General features: G+C 41.3%; 1 protein-coding gene across 2 annotated transcripts in view; it reads right to left on the reverse strand.

Annotated features, from left to right (window-relative positions):
• Window positions 1–23140, reverse strand: part of crocc2 (ciliary rootlet coiled-coil, rootletin family member 2) — a 490923-nt gene that overhangs the window by 56102 nt on the left and 411681 nt on the right. For both annotated transcript variants that reach the window (XM_068041847.1, XM_068041848.1), the window contains one exon: window positions 21316–21516. In XM_068041847.1, the coding sequence (XP_067897948.1) occupies window positions 21316–21516 (201 nt within the window). The remainder of the gene's footprint in view (window positions 1–21315; window positions 21517–23140) is intronic.

Here is a 23140-nt window from a genome sequence, read left to right on the forward strand (position 1 = left end):
CTTCAAAGCTACAGACCTTAAGCCCATTCTATTCAATCTCTCCTCATAGGACAGCTCTCTCATCCCAAGAAACAATTTAGTGAACCTTTTGCACTGACTCTAAGGCACCTATATTCTTCCTTAGGTCATGCGACCAAACCAAAACCATACATCGTACTGCAGGTGCGGTTTCAACAAAGCCCTATGTAATTGCAGCAAGATATTCTTATTCTTATACTGCAACCCCCTTGTGATAAAGGCTAACATGCTATTTACCTTCCTAATTCCTTGCTGCACCTGCAGTTAACTTCTTGTGATTTGTGTACAAAGATACCCAGGTCCCGCTGAATCCCTCATCTCTCGCCTTTTAAAAATATTCTGGTTTTCCATTCCTCTTACCAAAGTGATACTTTTACACTTCCACACATTATTCTTCATCTGCAACCTTCCTGTCCAATCACTTAACTGGTCTATATCTATTCACAGCCTCTTTACATCCTTCTCAAGGCTTAGTGATGTTTAGTACTCTGGCTAGATCACATCTTCAGTACTGCATCTAGTTCTGGTCACTAAGTGAAATATTTAAGTGGCAGAGACAGTTCAGAGAAAAGCCACTAGGTTAATATCTAGCATCAGAGAGCTGACCTATGAGAGTAGACTAGGAAGGTGGGGCACTTCAACCTCATTAGATGTTGACTGAGGGCAGAGTCTCATCAAAGTAAGTTAAATGGTGTACAAAAAATGGTCACTTCAAGATGTCAGTTGGGTTGCACTTTTGTCCCTAATGCAATATGTCATAGGTTCAAGAACCACCAGTGACAAACTGACCAGCAACAAGTGAAATAGCTACAAAGAATTATGACTAACTTTTTTCCCCCAATCTATTTCTGGTGCTCGTTTGAGTATTTTATTGAAGAGGTGCCCTGATTATTTTAAGGTCCAGATGACACTGAAGTGTTAAGTTGCTTTGAGATCCTTTCAATGAACCAGGTATGAATGCTAGCATGTTTATGATCATATATATATATGTTATGACCCAGGTGAGAAAGGTGTCTAGGGTTCCCTCTCAGCCTTCACCCGGTCTTAGCGTAACAGGGTTTAATTTTTAAAACAGTGTTTTTAGCTCCCTCTAAGTGAATCCTTGTTCACTGCTTTCCAATTGTAAGGCAAAGAAACCAGCAAAACAGGTTTTCTTAGGTTTAAAGAAGAAAGGTTGAACTTTATTAAACTTAAACTCTAATTCGGTTAATGCCTACGGATATGCAACGTGCCCACCAGTGCATGCATACGTGATACACCATATGCAGATAGAGACAGAAAAGAGCAGAAGAAATGAAGAGGAAAAGTTTGAGGCAATATCTGAAGATGGTTTTGGTTACTGTTCTTCGAGCTCACTGTGGAGTCCTTGATTGTAGATAGGTCTTGCTTATCGTTGGGGCCCAATATTCTTCTTAAATCTTGTTCCATGTAGGAGACTTTTCTCTCGAGGTTCACGTGTCTTCAGTGGGTTTGGAGTCCCATGAGAAAGAGATGGAAGCGGAGAGGAGAGGTCTTCTCAGTCCAGGAGCAGTCTTTTTCAGTTCAAGCTCTTTGCGGGTCGTTCAAAAAAAAAAACCCTGGACCAGTTAGTCATATAATCAGCTGGTTTAACCAATCCTGGCTTTTGTGGATTGTATCACCTTAGCAGTCTGTTCCTTACACCTTCAATGTCTGGTGCTCAAAGTCCATCGTGGGTTAAGCAGACCAGGGAATAGCCCTTTGTCTCCACAAGCACTGTCTGTTAGTATGCAAATGTCCTTCCAGTCTGGTGATTTTTTAACAAGTGCTTTCTTCAGTCCAGCAACAATTTAAAATCAATGATATGAAAAAATTAATATGCCTAATTCTTGGCAGGTGGAGGGCCTGCATGACAATAAAAAAAAAGCGGTCATGGCACATCACAAGTAATTGCTTGGCGGCAACTTGCACAGGCCACAGTGTGTCAGCTGTGGCCTTATGGTCCCACTTTTGCCTTTGAGTCAGAAGGTTATGGGTTCAAGTTCCACTCCAGAGACAAAATCTAGGCCGACACTGTAGTGCAGCTCTGAGGGAGTGTTGCACTGTTGGAGGTGCCATCTTTCAGATGAGATTTTAAACTGAATCCCTGTCTGCCCTCTCAGCTATACAAAAAAGATCCCATGGCATTATTCGAAGAACAGCAGGGAAGTTCCGACTGGTGTTCAGGTCAATATTTATCCTTCAACCAATGTCACTCCAACAGATTATCTGATCATTTTTCTCACTGCTGTGTGGGGGGTACTTTCTGTGCTCAAATTGACTGCTATGTTTCCTACATTACAGTAGTTACTGCATTTAAAAGTACTTCATTGGCTGCAAAGCACTTTGGAACATTCTGACTATATAAATGCAATCTTTTCTTTCTTTCACTGTATATTCACTGTAGAGAACGGGCTATCCTAGACTGGGTATTGTGCAATAAGAAAGCATTAAATTAACAATCTTGTTGTGCGGGGTCCCTTGGGGAGGAGCGACCATAACATGATAGAATTCTTCATTAAGGTGGACAGTGAAGTAATTGAATCCGAAACTAGGGTCCTGAATCTAAATAAAGGAAACTATGAAGGTATGAGGTGCGAGTTGGCTATGATAGATTGGGGAACTTTATTAAAAAGGTTGACAGTGGATAGGCAATGGATAGTATTTAAATAACATGTGCATGAACTACAACAATTATTCATTCCTGTCTGGTGCAAAAATAAAACCAGAAAGGTGGCTCAACCGTGCCTTACAAAAGAAATTAGGTATAGAATTAAATCCAAAGAGAAGGCATATAAAATTGCCAGAAAAAGCAGCAAGTCTGAGGATTGGGAGCAGTTTAGAATTCAGCAAAGGAGGACAAAAAGGTTGATTAAGTGGGGGAAAATAGAATATGAGAGTAAACTTGCGGGGAACATAAATAAGTGAAGAGAAAAAGATTAGTGAAGACAAACGTAGGTCCCTTAGTCAGAAACGGGAAATTATAATGGGGAACAAAGAAATGGCAGAACAATTAAACATATACTTTGGTTCGGTCTTCACAAAGGAGGACACAAATAACCTCCCAGAAATGTTAGGGAACTAAGGGTCTAATGAGAGTGAGGAACTGAAGGAAATCAGTATTAGTATAAAAAAAAATGCTCGGGAAATCAATGGGGTTAAAGGCTGACAAATCCCCACGGCCGAATAATTGACATTTCAGAGTACTAAAGGAAGTGGCCCTGGAAATAGTGGATGCATTGGTGGTCATCTTCCAAAATTCTATGGACTCTGGAGCAGTTCCTACAGATTGGAGGGTGGCAAATGTAACCCCACTATTTAAAAAAGGAGGGAGAGAAAAAACAGGGAATTACAGACCAGTTAGCCTTACATCAGTAGTGGGGAAAATGCTAGTGTCTACTATAAAGGATGTGATAGCAGAACACCTGGAAAGTAGAAACGGATTGGACAAAGTCAGCATGGGTTTACGAAAGGGAAATCATGCTTAACAAATGTACTGGAGTTTTTTTGAGGATGTAACTAGTAGAATAGATAAGGGAGAACCAGTGGATATGGTGTATTTGGATTTTAAGAAATCTTTCGATAAGGTCCCACATAAGCGGCTAGTGTGCAAAATTAAAGCACATGAGATTTGTGGTAATATACAGGCATGGATTGAGAATTGGTTGACAGACAGGAAGCAGTAGGAATAAACGGTCCTTTTTCTGGGTGGCAGGCAGTGACTAGTGGGGCACTGCAGGGATCAGTGCTTGAGCCCCAGCTATTCACAATACATATTAATGACTTGACTGAGGGAACTAAATGTAACATTTCTAAGTTTGCTGATGACACAAAGCTGGGGGGAACTATGAGCTGTGAAGAGGATGCAAAGAGGCTCCAACATGATTTGGACAAGTTGGGTAAGTGAGCAAATGCATGGCAGATGCAGTATAACATGGATAAATGTGAGGTTATCCACTTTGGTTGTAAAAATAGAAAGGCAGATTATCTGAATGGTGATAGATTGGGAAAAGGGGGAGGTGCAACGAGACCTGGGTTTCCTTGTACACCAGTCGCTGAAAGCAAGCATTCAGGTGCAGCAAGCAGTTAGGAAGGTAAATGGTATGTTGGCCTTCATTGCAAGAGGATTTGAGTACAGGAGCAAGGATGTCTTACTGCAGTTATATAGGGCCTTGGTGAGACCACATCTGGAGTAGTGTGCGCAGTTTTGGTCTCCTTCTCGGAGGAAGGATGTTCTTGCCATGGAGGGAGTACAAAGAAGATTTACTAGACTGATTCCTGGGATGGCAGGATTGACGCACGAGGAGATATTGGTTCGACTAGGCCTATATTCATTAGAGTTTAGAAGAATGAGAGGGGATCTCATGGAAACCTACACATTTCAAGACTAGACAGGATAGATGCAGGGGAGGATGGCTGGGGAGTCCAGAACCAGAGGTCACAGTCTCAGGATACAGGGTATGCCATTTAGGACCGAGATGAGGAAATATTTCTTCACTCAGGGGGGGTGAACCTGTGGAATTCTCTACCGCAGAAGGCAGTGGAGGCCAAGTCTCTAAATATATTCAAGAAGGGGATAGGTATATTTCTTAATGCCAAAGGGATCAAGGGATTTGGGGAGAAAGTGGGAACAGGGTGCTGAATTAGACGATCAGCCATGATCTTTCTGAATGGCGGAGCAGGCCCGAAGTGCTGAGTGGCCCACTCCTGTTCCTATTTTCTATGTTTCTATAAGAGTGTGCCATTAAAATGCATAGTGAACTGACATAATCACAGAGTCATTCTACACAATGGTTGCAGATCTACTGATGCCCGATCCATACTGTCAGAACTAGAGAGAAAAGGTTATGTTAAAGTGGGTTCGTTGTGATTTGTTTTAAAGCTTGTTTTATTTTTATTATGAGGGGTCCTAATGGGCTTCTCATTCTTTAAACAAAGCAGGGTGGGCCCTGAGCAGGCACCAGGCACAGGGCCATCATTTAGATCAGACAAAGAAATAGACCGCAATGGAAAGTGACTGATCAGCCCACACACAAATCAGGTTTAGCTGCTGGTCAAAATGAACATTTGTGATGCACTTCTGCTGATTCAGGCCCTTGGTTTTTGTGGTTTGAATTCTAATAAACAGAACCCACTTGCCAAGAAGCATTCTGTTTGTGTCAGGATTCTGTAAACTGGCAATAAATAACTGCCACTTGGTGAACCTTTGCACTCCAGCCCATTTCATCACTTATTCAGCTATATAATCTCAAAAGAAATACACAGAACACTTCATAAAAATATGCTTGAAGCAAAAGGGATTAGATTCATAAAATCTGTTGCGTCCTCTGTGAAATTCAGCAATCTGAGCTGAGCATTAAAAGTAGGGGACCAACAACATTTTATGCTTGGATCAATGGTTTATATAGGGGGAGTGAATGGAAAGAGGGTTGAGCTATTGGAAATCTATACATGGGGAGCGAATGGAAAGAAGTTTGCTCCATTGGAATTCTGGTGCAATGGGAGTGAATGGGAAGGAGTTTGGCCTATTGGAAAGTGTTTTGGTCCATTGGAATTCTGTACAATGGTAGTGAATGGATAGGGCTCGTCACTTCAATTCTATGTAAGGTGTGCTTACCAAATGGACAAGAAAACTACTGGGAAAAATTAAATACCAATTGATTTTTTGTGCCTTTTGTCAGCATGCAAGAAAGTAGAAAAGTAACATGCATGCTTACAGTGTTCAGAACATCCATTAACTGTTTGAAATAACAGTTCAAGATTTTGCAACTTAACTTTGCTCCTCTTTCAGTCGATGACCATGACCTTCTCCATAAACCAGCATTATTTCCAACTAGGTATTTCCCAATAATAAGGTACAGATCTCCCAAGCTTTACTACAACTGTTCCATCTTGTGTACCTCACCTGTAGCTATCTCTCTTTTGCCTTACATTTCAATTCGTCGGTGGAAACAAGTGGGTATTGCATTATCAATTTGTCTATCTATATGGTTTAGAAATTACTGGTGGCGCTCTTCTGAGATTAACTGAGTTATTAACTCTGGGAAGATTTACTCCTGCTGGTTGACTCCTGCTTTTCTGGCTTTTATGACAGGAATAAATTGTGCACTACGACATTCACAGCTGACCAATGGAACAACAAAAGCAGTGACAAAGCTGAGCATGAGGGAGACAGTTGAATGCTTGAGATTACAGAGAGGAGTGCAGGCTATGCATTCATTCAGCAATATTGCAGTAAAATAGGATTAGATGAAGAGGTGTGGGAGGAAACTGGTATGGACCATAGACCAGTTGAGCAGCATGCCCTATTTCTGTGCTGTACATTCTATGCAATTCAATATAAAATATACAGGGTATCTAGGTTTCGCAAGAGTCATTTTGATGACCAGCTGCTGGAGGTTGAAGTAAGGGGTAGAAGAGCATCCTCCCCAGAAAGGCTTGGTATAGGATGCTTGGGGAACAAAAAAATCACACAAGACAAATGCAGCCTCCAGAGCCCTGCAGACCTGGAGAGATGTAGGAAAAACAAAGATGGATGAACTCGTGATACCAGCAATGTTAAAGCACAGTCTGGAATACCAAGTACCTGCTCTAAGTAGGCATGCCAGAAAGTGTAACCTCATAACTGTTATATGGCGTTACGACCAAGGTAAGAGTAATGCATTGTTAATTCAGTTCCACTACTCCACAGGTCACAGCATCTTAGTAAAGTTTCCTACTTACCAGAAAAATAGCCAAATTAATCACTTTATTTATCCCCAGAATAAAGCACATCAAACTAGGTTTCCTTAAAAAACAAAATTAACTATTTATGAATAAACTAAGTTTTAAATGATGAGGCGAATCTATATGTATGAAAAGGTTTTATAACTCCTTCATCTTCTTAACCCTCATGCAGACACATACATTCAAAAATCGGTTAACTGGAGAAAAGGGGTGTTTTGAGTTGTAACGGTTTCTTAGGAATAAAATAACTGGGTTATAACTTTTGGTAGTATTCTCCAGATTGGTGAGGTGTCCCACAGTCAAATAGTCAGATGCCACTCGAAGTCTCCAGGTGAAATTATTGAACAGTCTGTGGTGGGTAGACGTTCAAAGTAGTTTGTCTGCAGCAGATGTCACACAGATCTTTCAGCAACAGGTTGTAGCAACAGATCTATTTAAATATTAAAGTAGCAGTCTAACAGTAGAACCCTTCTAATTAAAAGGAACGGTAGCGACATGGATACGAAATTGGCTGAGTGACAGGAAACAAAGAGTAGAGGTTAATGGATGTTTTTCGGGCTGGAGAAAGGTTTGTAGTGGAGTTCCCCTGGGATCAGTGTTGGGATCCTTGCTTTTCCTGATATATATTAATGACCTAGTCCTGGGTGTACAGGGCACAATTCCAAAGTTTGTAAATGATACAAAACTTGGAAGCATTGTGAACTGTGAGGAGGATAGTGTAGAAATTTAAAAGGACATAGACAAGTTAGTGGAATGGGTAGACAGGTGGCAGATGAAGTTCAATGCAGAGAAATATGAGGTGCTTCATTTTGGTAGGAAGACATGAAGAGACAATATAGAATAACGGGTACAATTCTAAAGGGGGTGCAGGAGCAGAGGGACCAGGGTGTATATGTGCATAAGTCATTGAAGGTAGCAAGGCAGGTTGCGAGAGCAGTTAATAAAGCATACAGTATCCTGGGCTTTATTAATAGGGGCATAGAGTACAAGAGCAAGGAAGTAATGTTGAACTTGTATAAGGCACTAGTTTGGCCTCAGCTGGATTATTGTGTCCAATTCTGGGCGCCGCACTTGAGGAAAGACGTGAGGGCATTGGAGAGAGTACAGAAGAGATTCACGAGAAGTGTTCCAGGGATGAGGAATTTCAGTTATGAAGATAGATTGGAGAAATTAGACTTGTTTTTCTTGGAGAAGAGAAGGCAGAGAGGTGATTTCATAGAGGTATTCAAAATCATGAGGGGTCTGGACAGAGCAGATAGAAAGAAACTGTTCCCACTCGTGAAAGGATCGAGAACAAGGGGGCACAGATTTAAAGTATTTGGTAAGAGAAGCAAAAGTGACATGAGGAAAAACTTTTCATGCAGAGAATGGTTAAGGTCTGGAATGTGCTGCTTGAGAAAGTGATGGAGGTAGGTTCAATTGAAGCATTCAAAAGGGAACTAGACAGTTCTATGAAAAGGAAGAATGTGCAGAGTAATGGGGAGAAGGCAGGGGAATGGGACTGAAGGAACTTCTCTTTCAGAGAATGGACATGATGGGCCGAAGGGCCTCCTTCTGCGCTATAACAATTCTGTGATTCTGTGATTCTTGAGATTTCAGGAACTTCCAAAAACACAAACGTTAACAGGACTTACTCTTAGCAAAGCAGCCTTCGCCACAGAGCACAGCAAGTACAGAACTCACTTGAGGCGGGATTCTTGACTGGAGGCAACAGCAACCTGCCACACCCAAAACACAGGCTTCCTTTTTCCAAAGCAGTGTTTCTCCACAGAGTGTAGCAATTCCTCTTTTCGCTGGGTCTCTTCCTCTCTTCTGGCAGAAACAACAAGGGTTTTAGCTCCCATTCATTAGATTTGCAACTGCTTCAAAGTTCTTTTGACTTCATGAAGAGATTAGAATTTTACTTGATACAGGAATTATTTATTCAAGAGAGAGTTTTCTCTGGGCTGTGTTCCTGGCCAGTCTCCAGCAGAAGCTCTTTAAGCTGCTCACAGCTCACCTGGTCTCTTCTACACTGTCAAAATGAAACTGAAAGCCTTTTTTGATAGTCACAAAACTATCGTAAAATCTTCCTGTTGCTTGGATATAAATTGTCTTGCAGCCTGCACTCCAAACACAAAATGTGAACATTCAGTCACTGTTCACAGAAAATAACAGGTCTTAAAGGCACATAGACCTCTTAGTTTTTTTTTAAAAAAAGCTCTTATGATAATGGATCCAAGCCAACTGGTGAAGAATGAAGCTAGAAAGAGATCCTTTACTTGATAGTGGGTTTATTCACAGAATGCAGCATTACATATCTTTGCCTCCATGTCCCAGCAGTCTCTCTTTATATCTGCTCTAAGTGCTTAATGAAACAAAGCCCTTCACCTGTGCATCTTTAACATAATTAACTTACCATTAGCACAGATTCTCTTTTCTTTAAACAAAAACTTTATAATATTGTTATGACAGGGCTTCTATATTTTGTTAAGTATTTTTTTGAGGACTCATGTATTTTAGAATTATGGACATTGTTTTATTTGGGAAAACGGAAAAGGATTCCATGGATTTTTTTTCACTAGGGTCATTGAATGGACAGAGGTTTCGTTTGAAAACAACATTTACTGGAAGTCACCTGTCTTCAGATAAATACCTAGCAGGGGCTTTAGGCCAAGATTTATAGTGGGCAGGAGGCTTGACTCTGGAGATATTGGTTTTGGTTTCGCTTTGGACAGTGTTTGGGGTGTGAACTGTTTAATGGAGTTGGAGAAAACCAGCTTAGAGAACAATCACCAGCAGCTCACCCTCTTCCAACACTTTGAAAACTTCCTGAGAATCAAGTGTAAGAAATAGAGAAACTGTAGCTGCATTTCTCCTGAAAAGCCTGCCAGAAATCCCTGATACCACATTTCTCCTGGAAAGTCTGCCAAACTGATCCTGAATGTCACCTGAAAAGAACTGCTCTAGAAAGATCCCAGTGACAGCCATCTATATGTATTTAGGACTCCAAACCAAAAAGGGACAACTGATATCGTTCCATATCTTTTCTTTTTTCTTCAAGAATTAGCAATTATTTGGCCAAAGTATTCTTTTTTGTCTTTGATTTTTGTAACAGATCTCTAAAGAAAAAATCTTTTGCTGTTCACCATTGTGTGTTTGTGAGGCGCTAAGGTAAAAGGGAACTTTTGTATTTCAATCTGTGTGTTAATGCTTTGCTTCGTTACTGGTTAAGTCTTGCTTTATTATAAACTGCTAATTTTGTTGTTTATTAAAGAAACTTGTTTGGTGAATGTTATTCTGGGATTAAAAAGTAGAGTATATGATTGATTGCATCAGTAACTGGGTAAACAGTTAAATATATGTTGTGATCTGTGGTGAAGTGGAACTAGGGGGCTGGGGGCTCTGTACAGGATCAATTAACGCTGACAATGTACAATTGTAAGTGGGGTAATAATATTTGAAAAGAGGGAAAACAACTGGTTCCTTATGCAATAAAGTCGACCCTACCGGAATGTCTTTGTTATTTGCTATGACCTTTCGGGGAAGGAGGATGTATCACTGAATGATTTGAGAAACGTAACGAAAGTTAGACTAAAGGATTTGGCAGAACTGTTGGTGTTAGAGATAAAAACAGGAGCTAAGAAAGCAGGCATAATTGCAGTAATAGCACAACATTTGAAACTGGAAGGAGGAAAAGGTGAACCAGATCGTAGTTTTAGTTGAATTAGCTAAAATTTAGTTACAGATGAAGCAGCTTGAGCTTGAACAGGAAAAAATGGATGAAAAAACTTGAACTAGCATTTTAAAGGGAGCAATCAGAGCAGTAGGAAAGAGGAGAAAAAGAAAGAAGGGAATTCCAATTAAAAAAGATGGAACTAAGACAAAGGGGTGGTCTTGACTCCAATGAAAGCTCGAGTGAGAAAAGATCTGACTCCAGCCCAGGACCCAGTGGAGAGCTGTTTAAATTTGTACAAGCCCTCCCGAAGTTTTAGGAAAGGGACGTAGAGGTATTTTTCATTCCTTTTGAAAAGATAGCCAGACAATGAAGTAGTCGAGGGAAAGTTGGACACTGCTTATGCAAAGCAGGTTGATGGGTAGAGCTCATGAGGTTTATGCCATGCTTTCTAAGGAGGCTTCTGCATATTGTGAGATGGCAAGAAAGGCTATTCTCACTGCATATGAGTTGATCCCTGAAGCATACAGGCAGAAATTTCAGAACTTCCGGAGATAGCCTGGTCACACTTTATATAGAATTTGAGAGGGTAAAGCAAATTAATTTTGATCATTGGATGCAGGCACTAAAGAGAGAGGCCATGTATGAGAACCTTAGGGAACTAATTCCCCTGGAAGAATTGAAAAGTTCCCTCCCTCCAATAGTAAGAACCCATGTAGAGAACAGAAAGTTTCAACAGCCAGACAGGCAGCAGAAATTGTTGAGAATTACAAGCTTGTTTAAAAGCCTTTGTGTATCACCCCCACAAATCCAAAAAGGATAGAAGGTAGGAGGGTGAAAGGAAGGCAAGTAGTTGGGAACAAGGGACAGCTGGGAACACCTTGGGATCTCTTCCTCAGGCCAGAAAGGAAGATGCTGAGGGTGGAAGTGAGGTCTGCAAGCCTATGTGCTACCATTGTCACAAGGTGGTACACCTTCGTGCAGAAAGCTGGAAGTTGCAGGGTAAACCTATGGGATTTATTGGGGTACGCAAAGCCAATGTAGAGAAAGGGGCCCTAACTGAGAGTACGGCAGGTCAGGCTGTAGCTCTGACTGCAGCTGTAAGGCCAAGTACAAAAACTGCTGTGAGTGCGGGGAACATGAACAAGATACCTGAGAGTTATAGGGAATTCTTGTCAAAAGGAAAGGTAACTCCTTATCCCTCAAGTGAGGCAGGCAAACCTATAATGACACTTATGGATACAGGAGCCATCCAAACTCTTTTGCTGGGAAAAGGCATAACTTTTCCACCAGAGAGCACACTGAATGCCATGGTTTTACTGAATGGTATTGGCAGGGAGAATATACCCGTAGATTTGTATCGGGTGCACCTAGAGTGTCACCTAATGTCTGGAACGGTAACTGTAGGAGTTGTCCATAGTTTGCCAGTAGACGGAGTTGACCTACTCCTGGGGAATGATTTGACTGGAGTGAAGGTGGTAGCTTCTCCAGTAGTCATGGAAAAACCAAGTGAAGTTGAAGAGACAGAACAGTTGCAGGAAAAGGTTCCAGGAAATTTTTCTTCATGGGTAGTAACCTGAGCAATGGCTAAACAAGTTCCATTGTTGGAGGTAGAATTGGCATCACAGTCAGATAGTCAAATATCTAAAACTTTCTTTGGGGATTTGGATAATCCAAAGGAAATGTTCAGTAAATCTTCTCTGAGGCTCAGCAAGCCGATCCAGTTAAATAAAATGACACAAATCAGTTCTAACTGAAGCTGAGGAAGTTCCAGAAGGCTACTATATGGAAAATGGGATTCTGATGAGGAAGTGGAGACCTCTTCATAGACCTGTGGACGAAGAATGGACGATTGTTCACCAGATAGTGGTACTGTCCAAGTATCCCTGGGAAATATTAAGGATAGCCTATGAAATTCCTATAGTGGGACATGTGGCAATCTGGAAGACCCAATCACGTATAAGTCGACATTTTTACTGGCCAGGTTTTTCCAAGGACGTGGTTCAGTTTTGTAAAACGTGGCATACGTGCCAGATTGTGGGAAAACCGCAACGTGCCATAAAACCAGCACCTCTAATACCCATACCAGTTTTTGAGGAACCATTTCGTAGGGTGTTGGTAGATTGTGTCTGACCTTTACTGAAAACAAAAGCGGGACACCAACACACTATCATGAATATGGTTACTCGGTTATAAGAGGCCATTCCCTTGAGAACAATTTCTGCTAAGGCAGTGGTAGAGAAGTTAACTAGGGCAGTGCAGTGGCGCAGTGGTTAGCACCACAGCCTCACAGCTCCAGGGACCTGGGTTCGATCCTGGGTACTGCCTGTGCAGAGCTTGCAAGTTCTCCCTGTGACTGCGTGGGTTTTCGCCGGGTGCTCCGGTTTCCTCCTACAGCCAGACTTGCAGGTTGATAGGTAAATTGGCCATTATAAATTGCCCCTAGTGCAGGTAGGTGATAGGGAATACTGCAGGGTTTAGTATAAATGGGTGGTTGTTGGTCGGCACAGACTCGGTGGGCCGAAGGGCCTGTTTCAGTGCTGTATCTCTAAAATAAAAAATTTGGGCGGCACAGTGGTTAGTACCGCAGCCTCACAGCTCCAGCAACCCGGGTTCAATTCTGGGTACTGCCTGTGCAGAGCTTGCAAGTTCTCCCTGTGTCTGCGTGGGTTTCCGCCGGGTGCTCCGGTTTCCTCCCACCACCAAAGACTTGCAGGTTGATAGGTAAATTGGCCATTATAAATTGCCCCTAGTGTAGGTAGGTGGTCGGGGAATATAGGGACAGGTGGGGATATGGTAGGAATATAGGATTAGTGTAGGACTAGTATAAATGGGTGGTTGACGGCCAGCACAGACTCGGTGGGCCGAAGGGCCTGTTTCAGTGCTGTATCTCTAAATAAATAAATAAATAAATAAAATATGGATCAATTGAGATTCAGTTGAATCAAGGTTCCAGCTTTATGTCTAAAATTTTTCAGGAAGTTATGGGTAATTTGGGTATAACATTGTTAAAATCTTCAGCATACCACCCACAGACACAAGGGGCTTTAGAAAGGTACCATCAGACCCTCATAACGATGGTCAGGGTATACTATCATGAATTTCCCTATGATTGGGACAAAGGGCTACAATTTCTTTTGTTTGCCACTAGGAACTCACCTAATGAATCTTCCCATTTTAATCTTTTTGAATTCGTTTATGGACATGAAATAATAGGTCCTCCAAAACTCATTTTTAGAATAGAGCGACAAATCTTCTGTGTTAGATTATTTATCCGTGTTCCAGGAATGGCTGACAAGAACCTGCAAAGTGGCTCAGGAACACCTTAAACCTTCCCAAACAAAAATGAAAAAATGGGCAGACAAGCATGCCAACCAGGGGATGAGGTGTTATTATTACTGCCTTGACAGGGTGAATTGCTGAAAGCACGATTCATTGGTCCTTATAAAGTGGTCAAAAGAATTGGTAATTTATTTGATTGCTGGAAAAAGAATCGGCTGTGTCATATCAATATGTTGAAACAATGTCATCGTCGGGAGGATAAGTAAGAACAGGTATATCAGGTAGTAGGGACAGTGAAGGATGAAAGGGTTAGTGAGGATGAGGCAGAAGGAGGCCTAGAAAATTCTCAAATTGAACCTCCTACTATCCAGTTAGCTAACACTGATTTGTTAGGGATATTAGACACTATGCTTTCATATTTAGATGCAGAACGAGAAGACCAAACAAGGCTATTCACAGCATTTAAAGGAGTCTGTAGGGCAAGCCAGGATGTGCAACCTTAGCCATACATGTGGTTGTAGGGACTCCTTTCCTATAAAACAGCATCCTTATTGCTTAAGTCCAGAGAATCAGGCCCAGGTCTAAGCAGAAGTCTAATACATGCTGGAAAACCACCTATTTGAACCCAATAAAAGCAGATGGAGTTCCCCAGTGGTACAGTGCCTAAACCGGACAGTTTAACTAGATTCTTTAGCGAATATGGAAAGGTTAATGCAGTAATAAAGGCAGACTCCTACCCAATTCCTCACTTGAAAGACTGTATTGACAGAGTGGGCAGTGCCACTTTTCTGACAAAAATAGATGCGTTAGAGGGATACTGGCAGGTTCTTTTAACACCCCTAGCTAAAGAAATATCAGCCTTCGTCACACAAGATGGTCTTTTCCAATGCTGAATGATGCCATTTGGGCTAAAAAAAATGCGGCAGCAGCTTTTTAGAGACTAATGAACCAAGTGGTAGCCAGCGTTCCTAATTGTGTGGTTTGCCTTGATGATGTGCTGGTATACAGTGACACTTGAAAGGAACACCTGGTACAACTAGAAGCTCTGTTTTTGGAAAATTGCCATCAGCTGATTTAGTGATAAACCTTGCCAAAAGTGAATTTGCAAAAGCCAGAGTAACCTACCTCGGGCATATAGTAGGGCAAGGACAAGTGTTGCCAGGAACAGCAAAAGTACAAGCACTGGCGGAGTCCCCTGCCCCTAGGACTAAACAAGAAATCATAAGGTTTTTGGGGATGTGTGGTTTCAATGCAAGTTTGTACCAAATTTTAGTACTATAGCTGCTCCACTGACAGATTTTCTACAAAAAAAAAGAAAAGCAAGCTAATGTTGTCAGGGGAGTGTCAAGCATCTTTTGAAAGGCTGAAAGCCATTTTGATTAATGAACCAGTGTTGGCTGCTCCAAATTTCATTAAGCCCTTCATGGTAGCAATTGGTGGTGACCTGGGGGTTGGTGCAGTCCTGTTGCAAGACGATGAATCAGCAATAGAAAAGCCAGTGGGATACTTTTCCAAAAGCTAAATCAACATCAAAAAAGATATTCAACAGTAGAAAAAGAAATCCTAAGCTTATAACTAGCTCTTAAGCATTTTGAGGTCTATGTCCACCACGACTGCAGACAGACACTGGTATATATTGAATACAACCCCCTAGCCATTGTGGAAAAATTCAAAAACCAGAATGCCAGACTATTCCGATGGAGTTTACTATTGCAACCTTATCACTTAAAGATTATCCACATTCCACAAAACAATAACGTGATTGCGGATGAATTGTCTAGAATTTAACTTTGCTTTGAGTTATGAGTGCAAAGATGGTACAAAGCAGAACTGTATTAGCTACGGGTAAAGAGTGAATGAGTATGAGTGAAAATGTGTTTTAAAATATTTTCCATTTTTTTTTCCACACTCTTTGAAATGAAACACATTTGAAAATGGGATTTCATTCCTCCAAGGATTGAGGTATGATGATGGTGCTTCTATATTTTTTCTTAAGTTTTTTTTTTTGAGGACTCATTTTAGAATTAGACACTTTTATTTGGGAAAACTGAAAGGATTCCATGGATATCTTTTTCACTGGGGTCATTGAAAGGATACTGGGATGCCTTGTTTGAAAACATTTACTGGAAGTCACCTGTCTTTAGATAAATACCCAGCAGGGGCTTTTTGATTTGGGGGAAAATGTTTAAAGAGAAGTGACAGGCCAAGATTTATAGGGATCAGGAGGCTTGACTCTGGAGATATTGGTTTTGGTTTCACTTTGGAGAGTGTTTGGGGTGTGAACTGTTTTGAAGGGAGTTGGAGAAAACTAGCTTGGAGAACAGCCACCATCAGCACCCTCTTCCATCACTTTGAGAACTTCCTGAGAATCAAGTAGAAGAAATAGAGAAACTATAGCTGCATTCCTCCTGAAAAGGCTGCCAGAAACCCCTGATGCCATATTTCTCCTGGAAAGCCTGCCAAACTGATCCTCAATGGCACCTGAAAAGAACTGCTCCAGAAAGATCATGGCAACAGCTGTCTATGTGTATTTGGGACACCAAACCAAAAAGGGACAACTGACATTTTTTCATATCTTCTTTTTTAATCATTTAGCAAGTATGTGGCCAAAGTACTTTGTCACAGATCTCTAAAGAGAAAATCTCTATTTTTCAGTTAACTGGTGTGCGTGAGGGGCTGAGGTAAAAGGGAACTTTCACATTAATCTCCAAGATTAAAGTTGATCTCTGACAGTCTTATGCAATGCTGTAAGGCTCACCAAATTTTCTGAGACTTCTGCCTTGATGAATGGCCTTCTCCCTGTATGTAGGGCATTTAAGTGTGCAGAAAAGGTGGAACTTATTGTAGTCCCTTTAAGGCCAGGGGATGATCGCACAGCACAGAGGGATTTCTCAAAGACCAAGTGATACAGACTATAGCCCCGAACCATTTGAAGCAAGTTCTTTGCATGGATTGCCCACACTAGGGCAGATGTTAACTGACCAGCCAAACTGCAAGGTAAGATCTTATGGAGCATCTCATCAATCACCACATGATTTCTTTCATAGAGTCCATTACTAAAAGGACTTGCAGTTGCAGTGTTCATCACAATGTCTAAACTCCTCATTGGATAATTTCCCCCATTGTCAGTCAGGAATTTAGCCAGTGCCCCCAGTCTAGTCCCTATCCATTTTTCCATGATTTTTATCTACAATCACTTTTGTATTACTGTAAAAAGACTGAACCTTGTTGCCTGGTCTATGAATTGCAAGATTAAAATGTTTGTCCTTGTCCCACACCTTTAAATCCATAGCTTCTACTTCATTAAAGTCTCATCCTAATAGGAGACTTACAGTAGGCCATGGTGTCTGATACTTTTTGCATACATCACATTTTTCACTAATCTTTTCAATTTTCTGCACTCAACCACCCCCACATCCTAAAGTAGGATTTTCAATTTGTGACATGTAAATTGTCAACGTAGCTGGAAGACAATTTGCTTTTTGTTTCGCAAACTCCAATCACTTGATGCCATGAAGATTTCTTTAACATTCTTAGAGAGATGCTAAGTTTTGTTCAAGAGCTGCAAGAATCTCCCGATAGAAAAGTCAGGAGATTTGAAATTTACCCAAAGACAATTGCTTCATATTCCACATCCAATTTATTTGTGCCTTTTTCATGAAAGGCTTCCTCAGTAACAAGGACATCTCACTAGATACCACATCCGTGCTAAGATGACTTACTCTAACTATTCTGCATGGAAGTCACCAACCTTAAATATGTTGTCATCCCCAAATAGAACTTTCATATCCCCTGACCTTACTTCAATCCTCTCTGCTGTATGAATTGAAACAACATTTCAACCAATCTGTTCAAAGTGCTGTGGATGTGCAATCACAGTCCAACAAGGAACAATTAAATTAATCTGTAAGTAGTTCCCTTATTACTGGACTGAAGCTTCTTGTGACCTCAGATTGATCAATATCATCTTCCACTTCCAAACCTTTCATGTGTCACTTCAAAAACCCTGTTTTGTTTTGGACAGTTTACCACAATGATATTTCAAATCACATCTGAAACACCTATTAAGAATTCCCCAGGCATTCCTGGGAGGTTCATTCATCCATTACTACAACTCCATTCCCATTATCTGCCAGATATGCCAAAAGTGTCTCCATCCTCATTTCTTTTGGCTGATTCTTCTGCTGCATTGATATCAACACACTACATCTGAATGATCTCAAAATGCCACAACCATTGAGACCTCCATCTTCTGTGGCCCTTTGTCCCATGAAGGCTGCTGGAAAAGACTGCTTTCCCAGGAATCTGTTTAAAGCATCAGACATCTAATCCAAAAGCACATCAGTTTGAGAATGTAAGTCCAGTTAAGACCAGGAACCTATCCATGTGACACTTTAGCACAATCCAACAATTTGAAAGCAAGCACCAAAGAAAGAATTTCCAAATAGTATTTCTGCCATCTTTTATCATGTATCATTGAATTTGCCACATTCCTCTGTTGAATTCTAAATTCATGAGTCCAACTATGCCTCATGTGTATTTTATAGATCTGAGACTTTATCCATAAAGCTCAATAGAAGCTCTAAACCTTCTTCAGTATCCAACTGACAGGTCTCTAGCTCACAAAATACTTTGCACCTGACCTTGCTTTCATTAAGAAGCAGTGTCAAAGCCATACCTTGTTTTTGCTTCAGTAAGGATGTAACCCATGTCAACACATCTACTTCATTTTTCCATTGGTCATAAGGTTCAGATTCAGAGAACATTGGTGGGAAATGATAGACACTTTACACTTTGTTTCAGCCATTCTTCTCAAAGGTAACCCAGATTACAACCTTCTGTCTGAAAAAACAAATCTTAGTTTCCAATCTTCACCTTTAGGCAACTATTCTCTGCTACTATGTTACACAGATCAGAGCCAAATCATTTCATAATAGCTCATCTATTCCCATAATACAATATTATATATTTCTGCCTCCTATCTTCACCCCATAGCCCACCAGACTCTCTTTATATCTGCTCTAAGTCCTTGATTAAACAATGCCCTTCACCTGTGTATCTTTAGCAACATAATTAGCCTACCATTAACAATAACCTGCAAATCATTGCATTGCTGAGCCACCAATAGAAGTGCATTCTGGTTCGAGAATCATAGAGTTATTTCCAGCACAGAAGGAGCCTATTCAGTCCATTGAGTCCAAGCCGGGCATTGAATACTAGGCATGCAGAGCTATGGTGCAGCTTGAGAGAAATACAAACACCACAAGGATTTTGTATAAGAGATGCCCATAAGAAAAAAAGCAAATCATATGTTTATTTAATTATTCAGACAGACAGGCTTGAAGATGAGCAGCTGTATGTCACTGTTTGCAAAACCTCTATCTATCTGTTTGCAGTTCAAGATGCACAGAATAGAAGGGTATAGACCACAATGCAAGGAAGTTCCAGGTAGAACTAGCCCTTGATTCATTCTATGTGAGGAGGCCATTCTGACATGATTTGTAACAACAGCATTGAAGTAGTCGTGGAATGGTGATGCCAGAGGCCTCTCCCAAGATCAAGGCAAGTACCATTTTGTTTGATTTACCTTTTTTTTTTAAGGTGTACTGCAATGCAAGCACTGCTTGGTGATGCTTTTTTGAGACAGCATTTTGAAGCACACTGTCTTCTGTATCTGTAGGCCTGGAAGAACAGACTGACACCATAGCTTGTGTCCCCAAGCAAGCATCATGCATTATCCACTTCAGTCACAGCATTTTTGCCAAACACCAACATAACAACACACATCCTGGAAGACGTAAATGATGAGCTTGAGAAGATAATGCCAGTGAGGAACAATTGCTGGTGGCAGCTGAAAAGCAAGCTCTTGATGCCTGAAGAGCCAGCACAATTCCTGCCCCTGCTGCTTCAATACCTAAGAATTCCAGGGAGGCAATTTTCATGATTCAACATCCCCCTTTGCATTTAAATATGAGGCAGTAACAGGACAAAATTGTACAGGGCTGACTGATCACTGGTTGCTCACCCACTCTGAATTTCAGGAAGATCTCAACTTCACTGTCCAGAAACATGCCTCATGAATAAATGCAAAATAGGGATTAGATAACCTAGTCACAACCCCTGATGCCATTTTCATCTTTGCCTGCTTTGCTACCACCAGTTTCCTGCTCCCGCCCACCAAACCTGGAAGGTGCCCATTTTAAGTACACTTTTTAAAGGTATCTTCAGCTGTAGTCTGGAATGGCTGGTAGCAGGATATTTTTTATTGCAGTCAATTGTATGTTTGAGCCCTAAAGGCTTCTGATATGAGACCTCCTTGCTCCTTTGGTTATTGCACAAATTTTTCCCTTTCACTCCTGTTGTTTCTACCCTTCTCCTTTAAGGCACAGGTCCATCAAAGTTGGATTTTGTACCACTACATTATAAAGAGTGAATTTCACGCTGCCAGCTTTTAAATGAAAGGAAGCTGCAAAAATAGCTCTGGCCTCACACTGGCTCGACTTGGTAGGTGGAATGCATCCAACCTAATTGACACTACATACGAAAAGTGACTCTCACAGTGATTCTGAACTTGTATGGCTTTCTTATATGAGTGCTAGCTTGGCTCAGTTGGTAATTCGGGCTTCGAAGTCAGAAGATTGGACAGAATTGAAGCTCCACTCCAGAACTTCAGCGCATCATCCAAGCTGAAACTTCAATGCAGTGCTGAGGGAGTGCTGTGCTGTCAGGAGTCTCATCTTTCAAATATAATGTTAAACTACTTACCTCGAAAAGTGGACATAAAACATTGCTTATGCTTTGTGAAGAAGAGCATTGGAGTTCTCCAGTTCTCTTCGCCAACATTTCTCCCTCAATCAAGACCACCAAAAACAGACATACTGGTCCTTACTTTTATTTGCCGTTTGTCCAATCTTGCTGTGTGCAAATTGCCTACCATGTTTGCCTATATATCAACAAAGGGAAGACGGTAGATTGGTCTTTCATATCTGAGTTATTCCTTTGTTGTTCCTCATTGCAATCAAGTTCTCCCTGAGGTTGTGGGAAAATGGAATTGTGGGCAACATCTACAGTCCTTGTACAGCATTTGCCATTAACTGTATGCTGGCAAGAACTGGAGGTGGGGGGAGGGGCATACCAGCAACTTTTCAGTCCCGCCTCCAAATATAGGGGTAAAGTTTCATTTTCAACACATGGGTAGGAATCTGGCAGAGTATTGTCACCTGCTGTAAGACATTCCATTGGAATGGAAAGCAAATAGGTTCTACAAAGGGTGGGCAGATTGTTCAGCCCAGGCAGTGAAGATGAAAATTCTCCCTATAGTGTTGCAACCGAGGGAAGGCAGAAGCAAGCAGCTCCCACTCCACTCCCATAAGGCCCGAAAGGAGCGGAAACCCAGCGGAAAGATGTTTACGTTCCTCCCCACTGCCAAAAATGGTTCACAATATTTATGTTCTGGTTTCTTTCTTACTGGTCACAACTCATGGAAGGGTTTAACTTACTAGTAATGGGCAGATACCTGATGTCATTTGGCCTCTATCCACTGTGGCTCTGACTATTTCAAGTGCAGGTCAATGACTGTTGTCCAGAGCGTATTTTACAGAATGATCAACCCATGTTAACATTGGTGATCCCCTTACCTTATCCAGGGTTTTCTTTAGGGCAGATCGGTCTTTCTCAAGGCGGACCTTTGAACGTTGAAGCTCTCGTTTCTCATTCTCCAGTTGGGCGACAGCTCTCTGTAAGTTGGTCACTCGCTCCTGGTACATACGTTTCTCTTGTTGAAGTTTCTCGATCTGTTTCAGGATCCCCTCCTCACTCTCCTGCCGCTGGTGCAATACCTGAAAGTGGAGGTAAGAGAGTTACAGCAATTGTTGTTACGGCTCTGTCTCTGATCCACATTCACAAATCCGTAACGAGAATTTAACCAGGACTGGAAGCAATAACTATCTCGCTCCAACACAGTATTGTGGTTAGAAGACCTTGACCTATGAGAGGCTGTAGGTCAGCATGGAACATCCCATTCTTATCATTGACACCAAAATATATTTTCTGTTCTGATTTGAATTAGTGGATATTCCTCATTATAGATTTGGCTAACCACCTATTAAATATGCCGCTGTGGGACAATGATGATGATATCATTAGTAATGAGAATACATAGGAATGAATATTATGGGAAAATACAGTATGAGTACTGCAGGAACACTGTGGGAATATTGCAGGATGAATAAGACTAGAATACAACAGGAATACATTTCTGTGGTGATGTATGTATGTACAAATGCAGGCATCATCCAGATTGGTATGACTAATCTGCTACATCCAAGAACTATATTCATACTGCAGGCGGAGTTGGCCGTGGGGTACAGTAGATATCAGGGTTATAACCATTTACATAAGAACATAAGAAATAGGAACAGGAGTAGACCATAAGGCCCATTGAGCCTGCTCTGCCATTCAATATGAACTTGGCTGATCTTGGGCTTGAACTCAACTTTCCCACCTGCTTTCCATATCCCTTGATTCCCTGAGAAATCAAAAATCTGTCTATCCCAACTTTAAAGCTATTTAACAATGCACCATCCGCTATCTCTGGGTTGGAGACTTTCCAAAGATTCACAACCCTTTGAGTGAAGAAATGTCTCCTTATCTCAGTCCTAAATGATTGGCCCCTTATCCTGAGACTGTGCTCCCGTATCATAGATTCCTCAGTCAGCAGAAACAACCTCTCAGCATCTACCCTGTCAGGCCCCTTCAGAATCTTGTAAGTTTCAATGAGATCACCTCTGATTCTTCCAAACTCCAGAGAATATAGGCCCAATTTACTCAGCCCTTCATCATAGAACAACCCTCTTGTGCCAGGGACGAATCTAGCTAACCTTTGCTGTACCGCCTCCAATGCAAGTAAATCCTTCCTTAAATATACAGACCAAATCGCAAACAGTATTCCAGGTGTGGTCTCACCAAAGCCCTGTACAATTGTAGCAAGAAATCTTTATTCCTGTACTCCAATTCCCTTGCAATAAAGACCAACATGCCATTGGCCTTCCTAATTGCTTGCTGTACCAGCATGCTAACTTTCTGCGTTCCTTGTACGAGCACACCCAAGTCTCTCTGAAGATCAACATTTACAAGTTTCATGCCTTTTAAAAATTATTCTGCTCTTCTACTCTTATGACCACATTGGTGGATAATCTCACACTTTCCCACATTATATTCCATCCTCCACCTTGTTGCCCACTCACTTAACCTGTCTCCATCTCTTTGAAGCCTCTCTGTGTCTTCCTGACAGCTTGCATTTCCACTTACCTTTGTATCATCAGCAAACTTAGATACATAACTCTCTATCTCTTTGTCATAGGTCATTAATATAGATTGTAAATAGCTGAGGCCCTAGTATTGATCCTTGCGGCACTCCACTTGTCACAGCTTGCCAACTTGAAAATGCCCCATTTATCCCTA

The sequence above is a fragment of the Heterodontus francisci genome, chromosome 11, assembly GCF_036365525.1.
Source record: "Heterodontus francisci isolate sHetFra1 chromosome 11, sHetFra1.hap1, whole genome shotgun sequence".
Taxonomy (NCBI): domain Eukaryota; kingdom Metazoa; phylum Chordata; class Chondrichthyes; order Heterodontiformes; family Heterodontidae; genus Heterodontus; species Heterodontus francisci.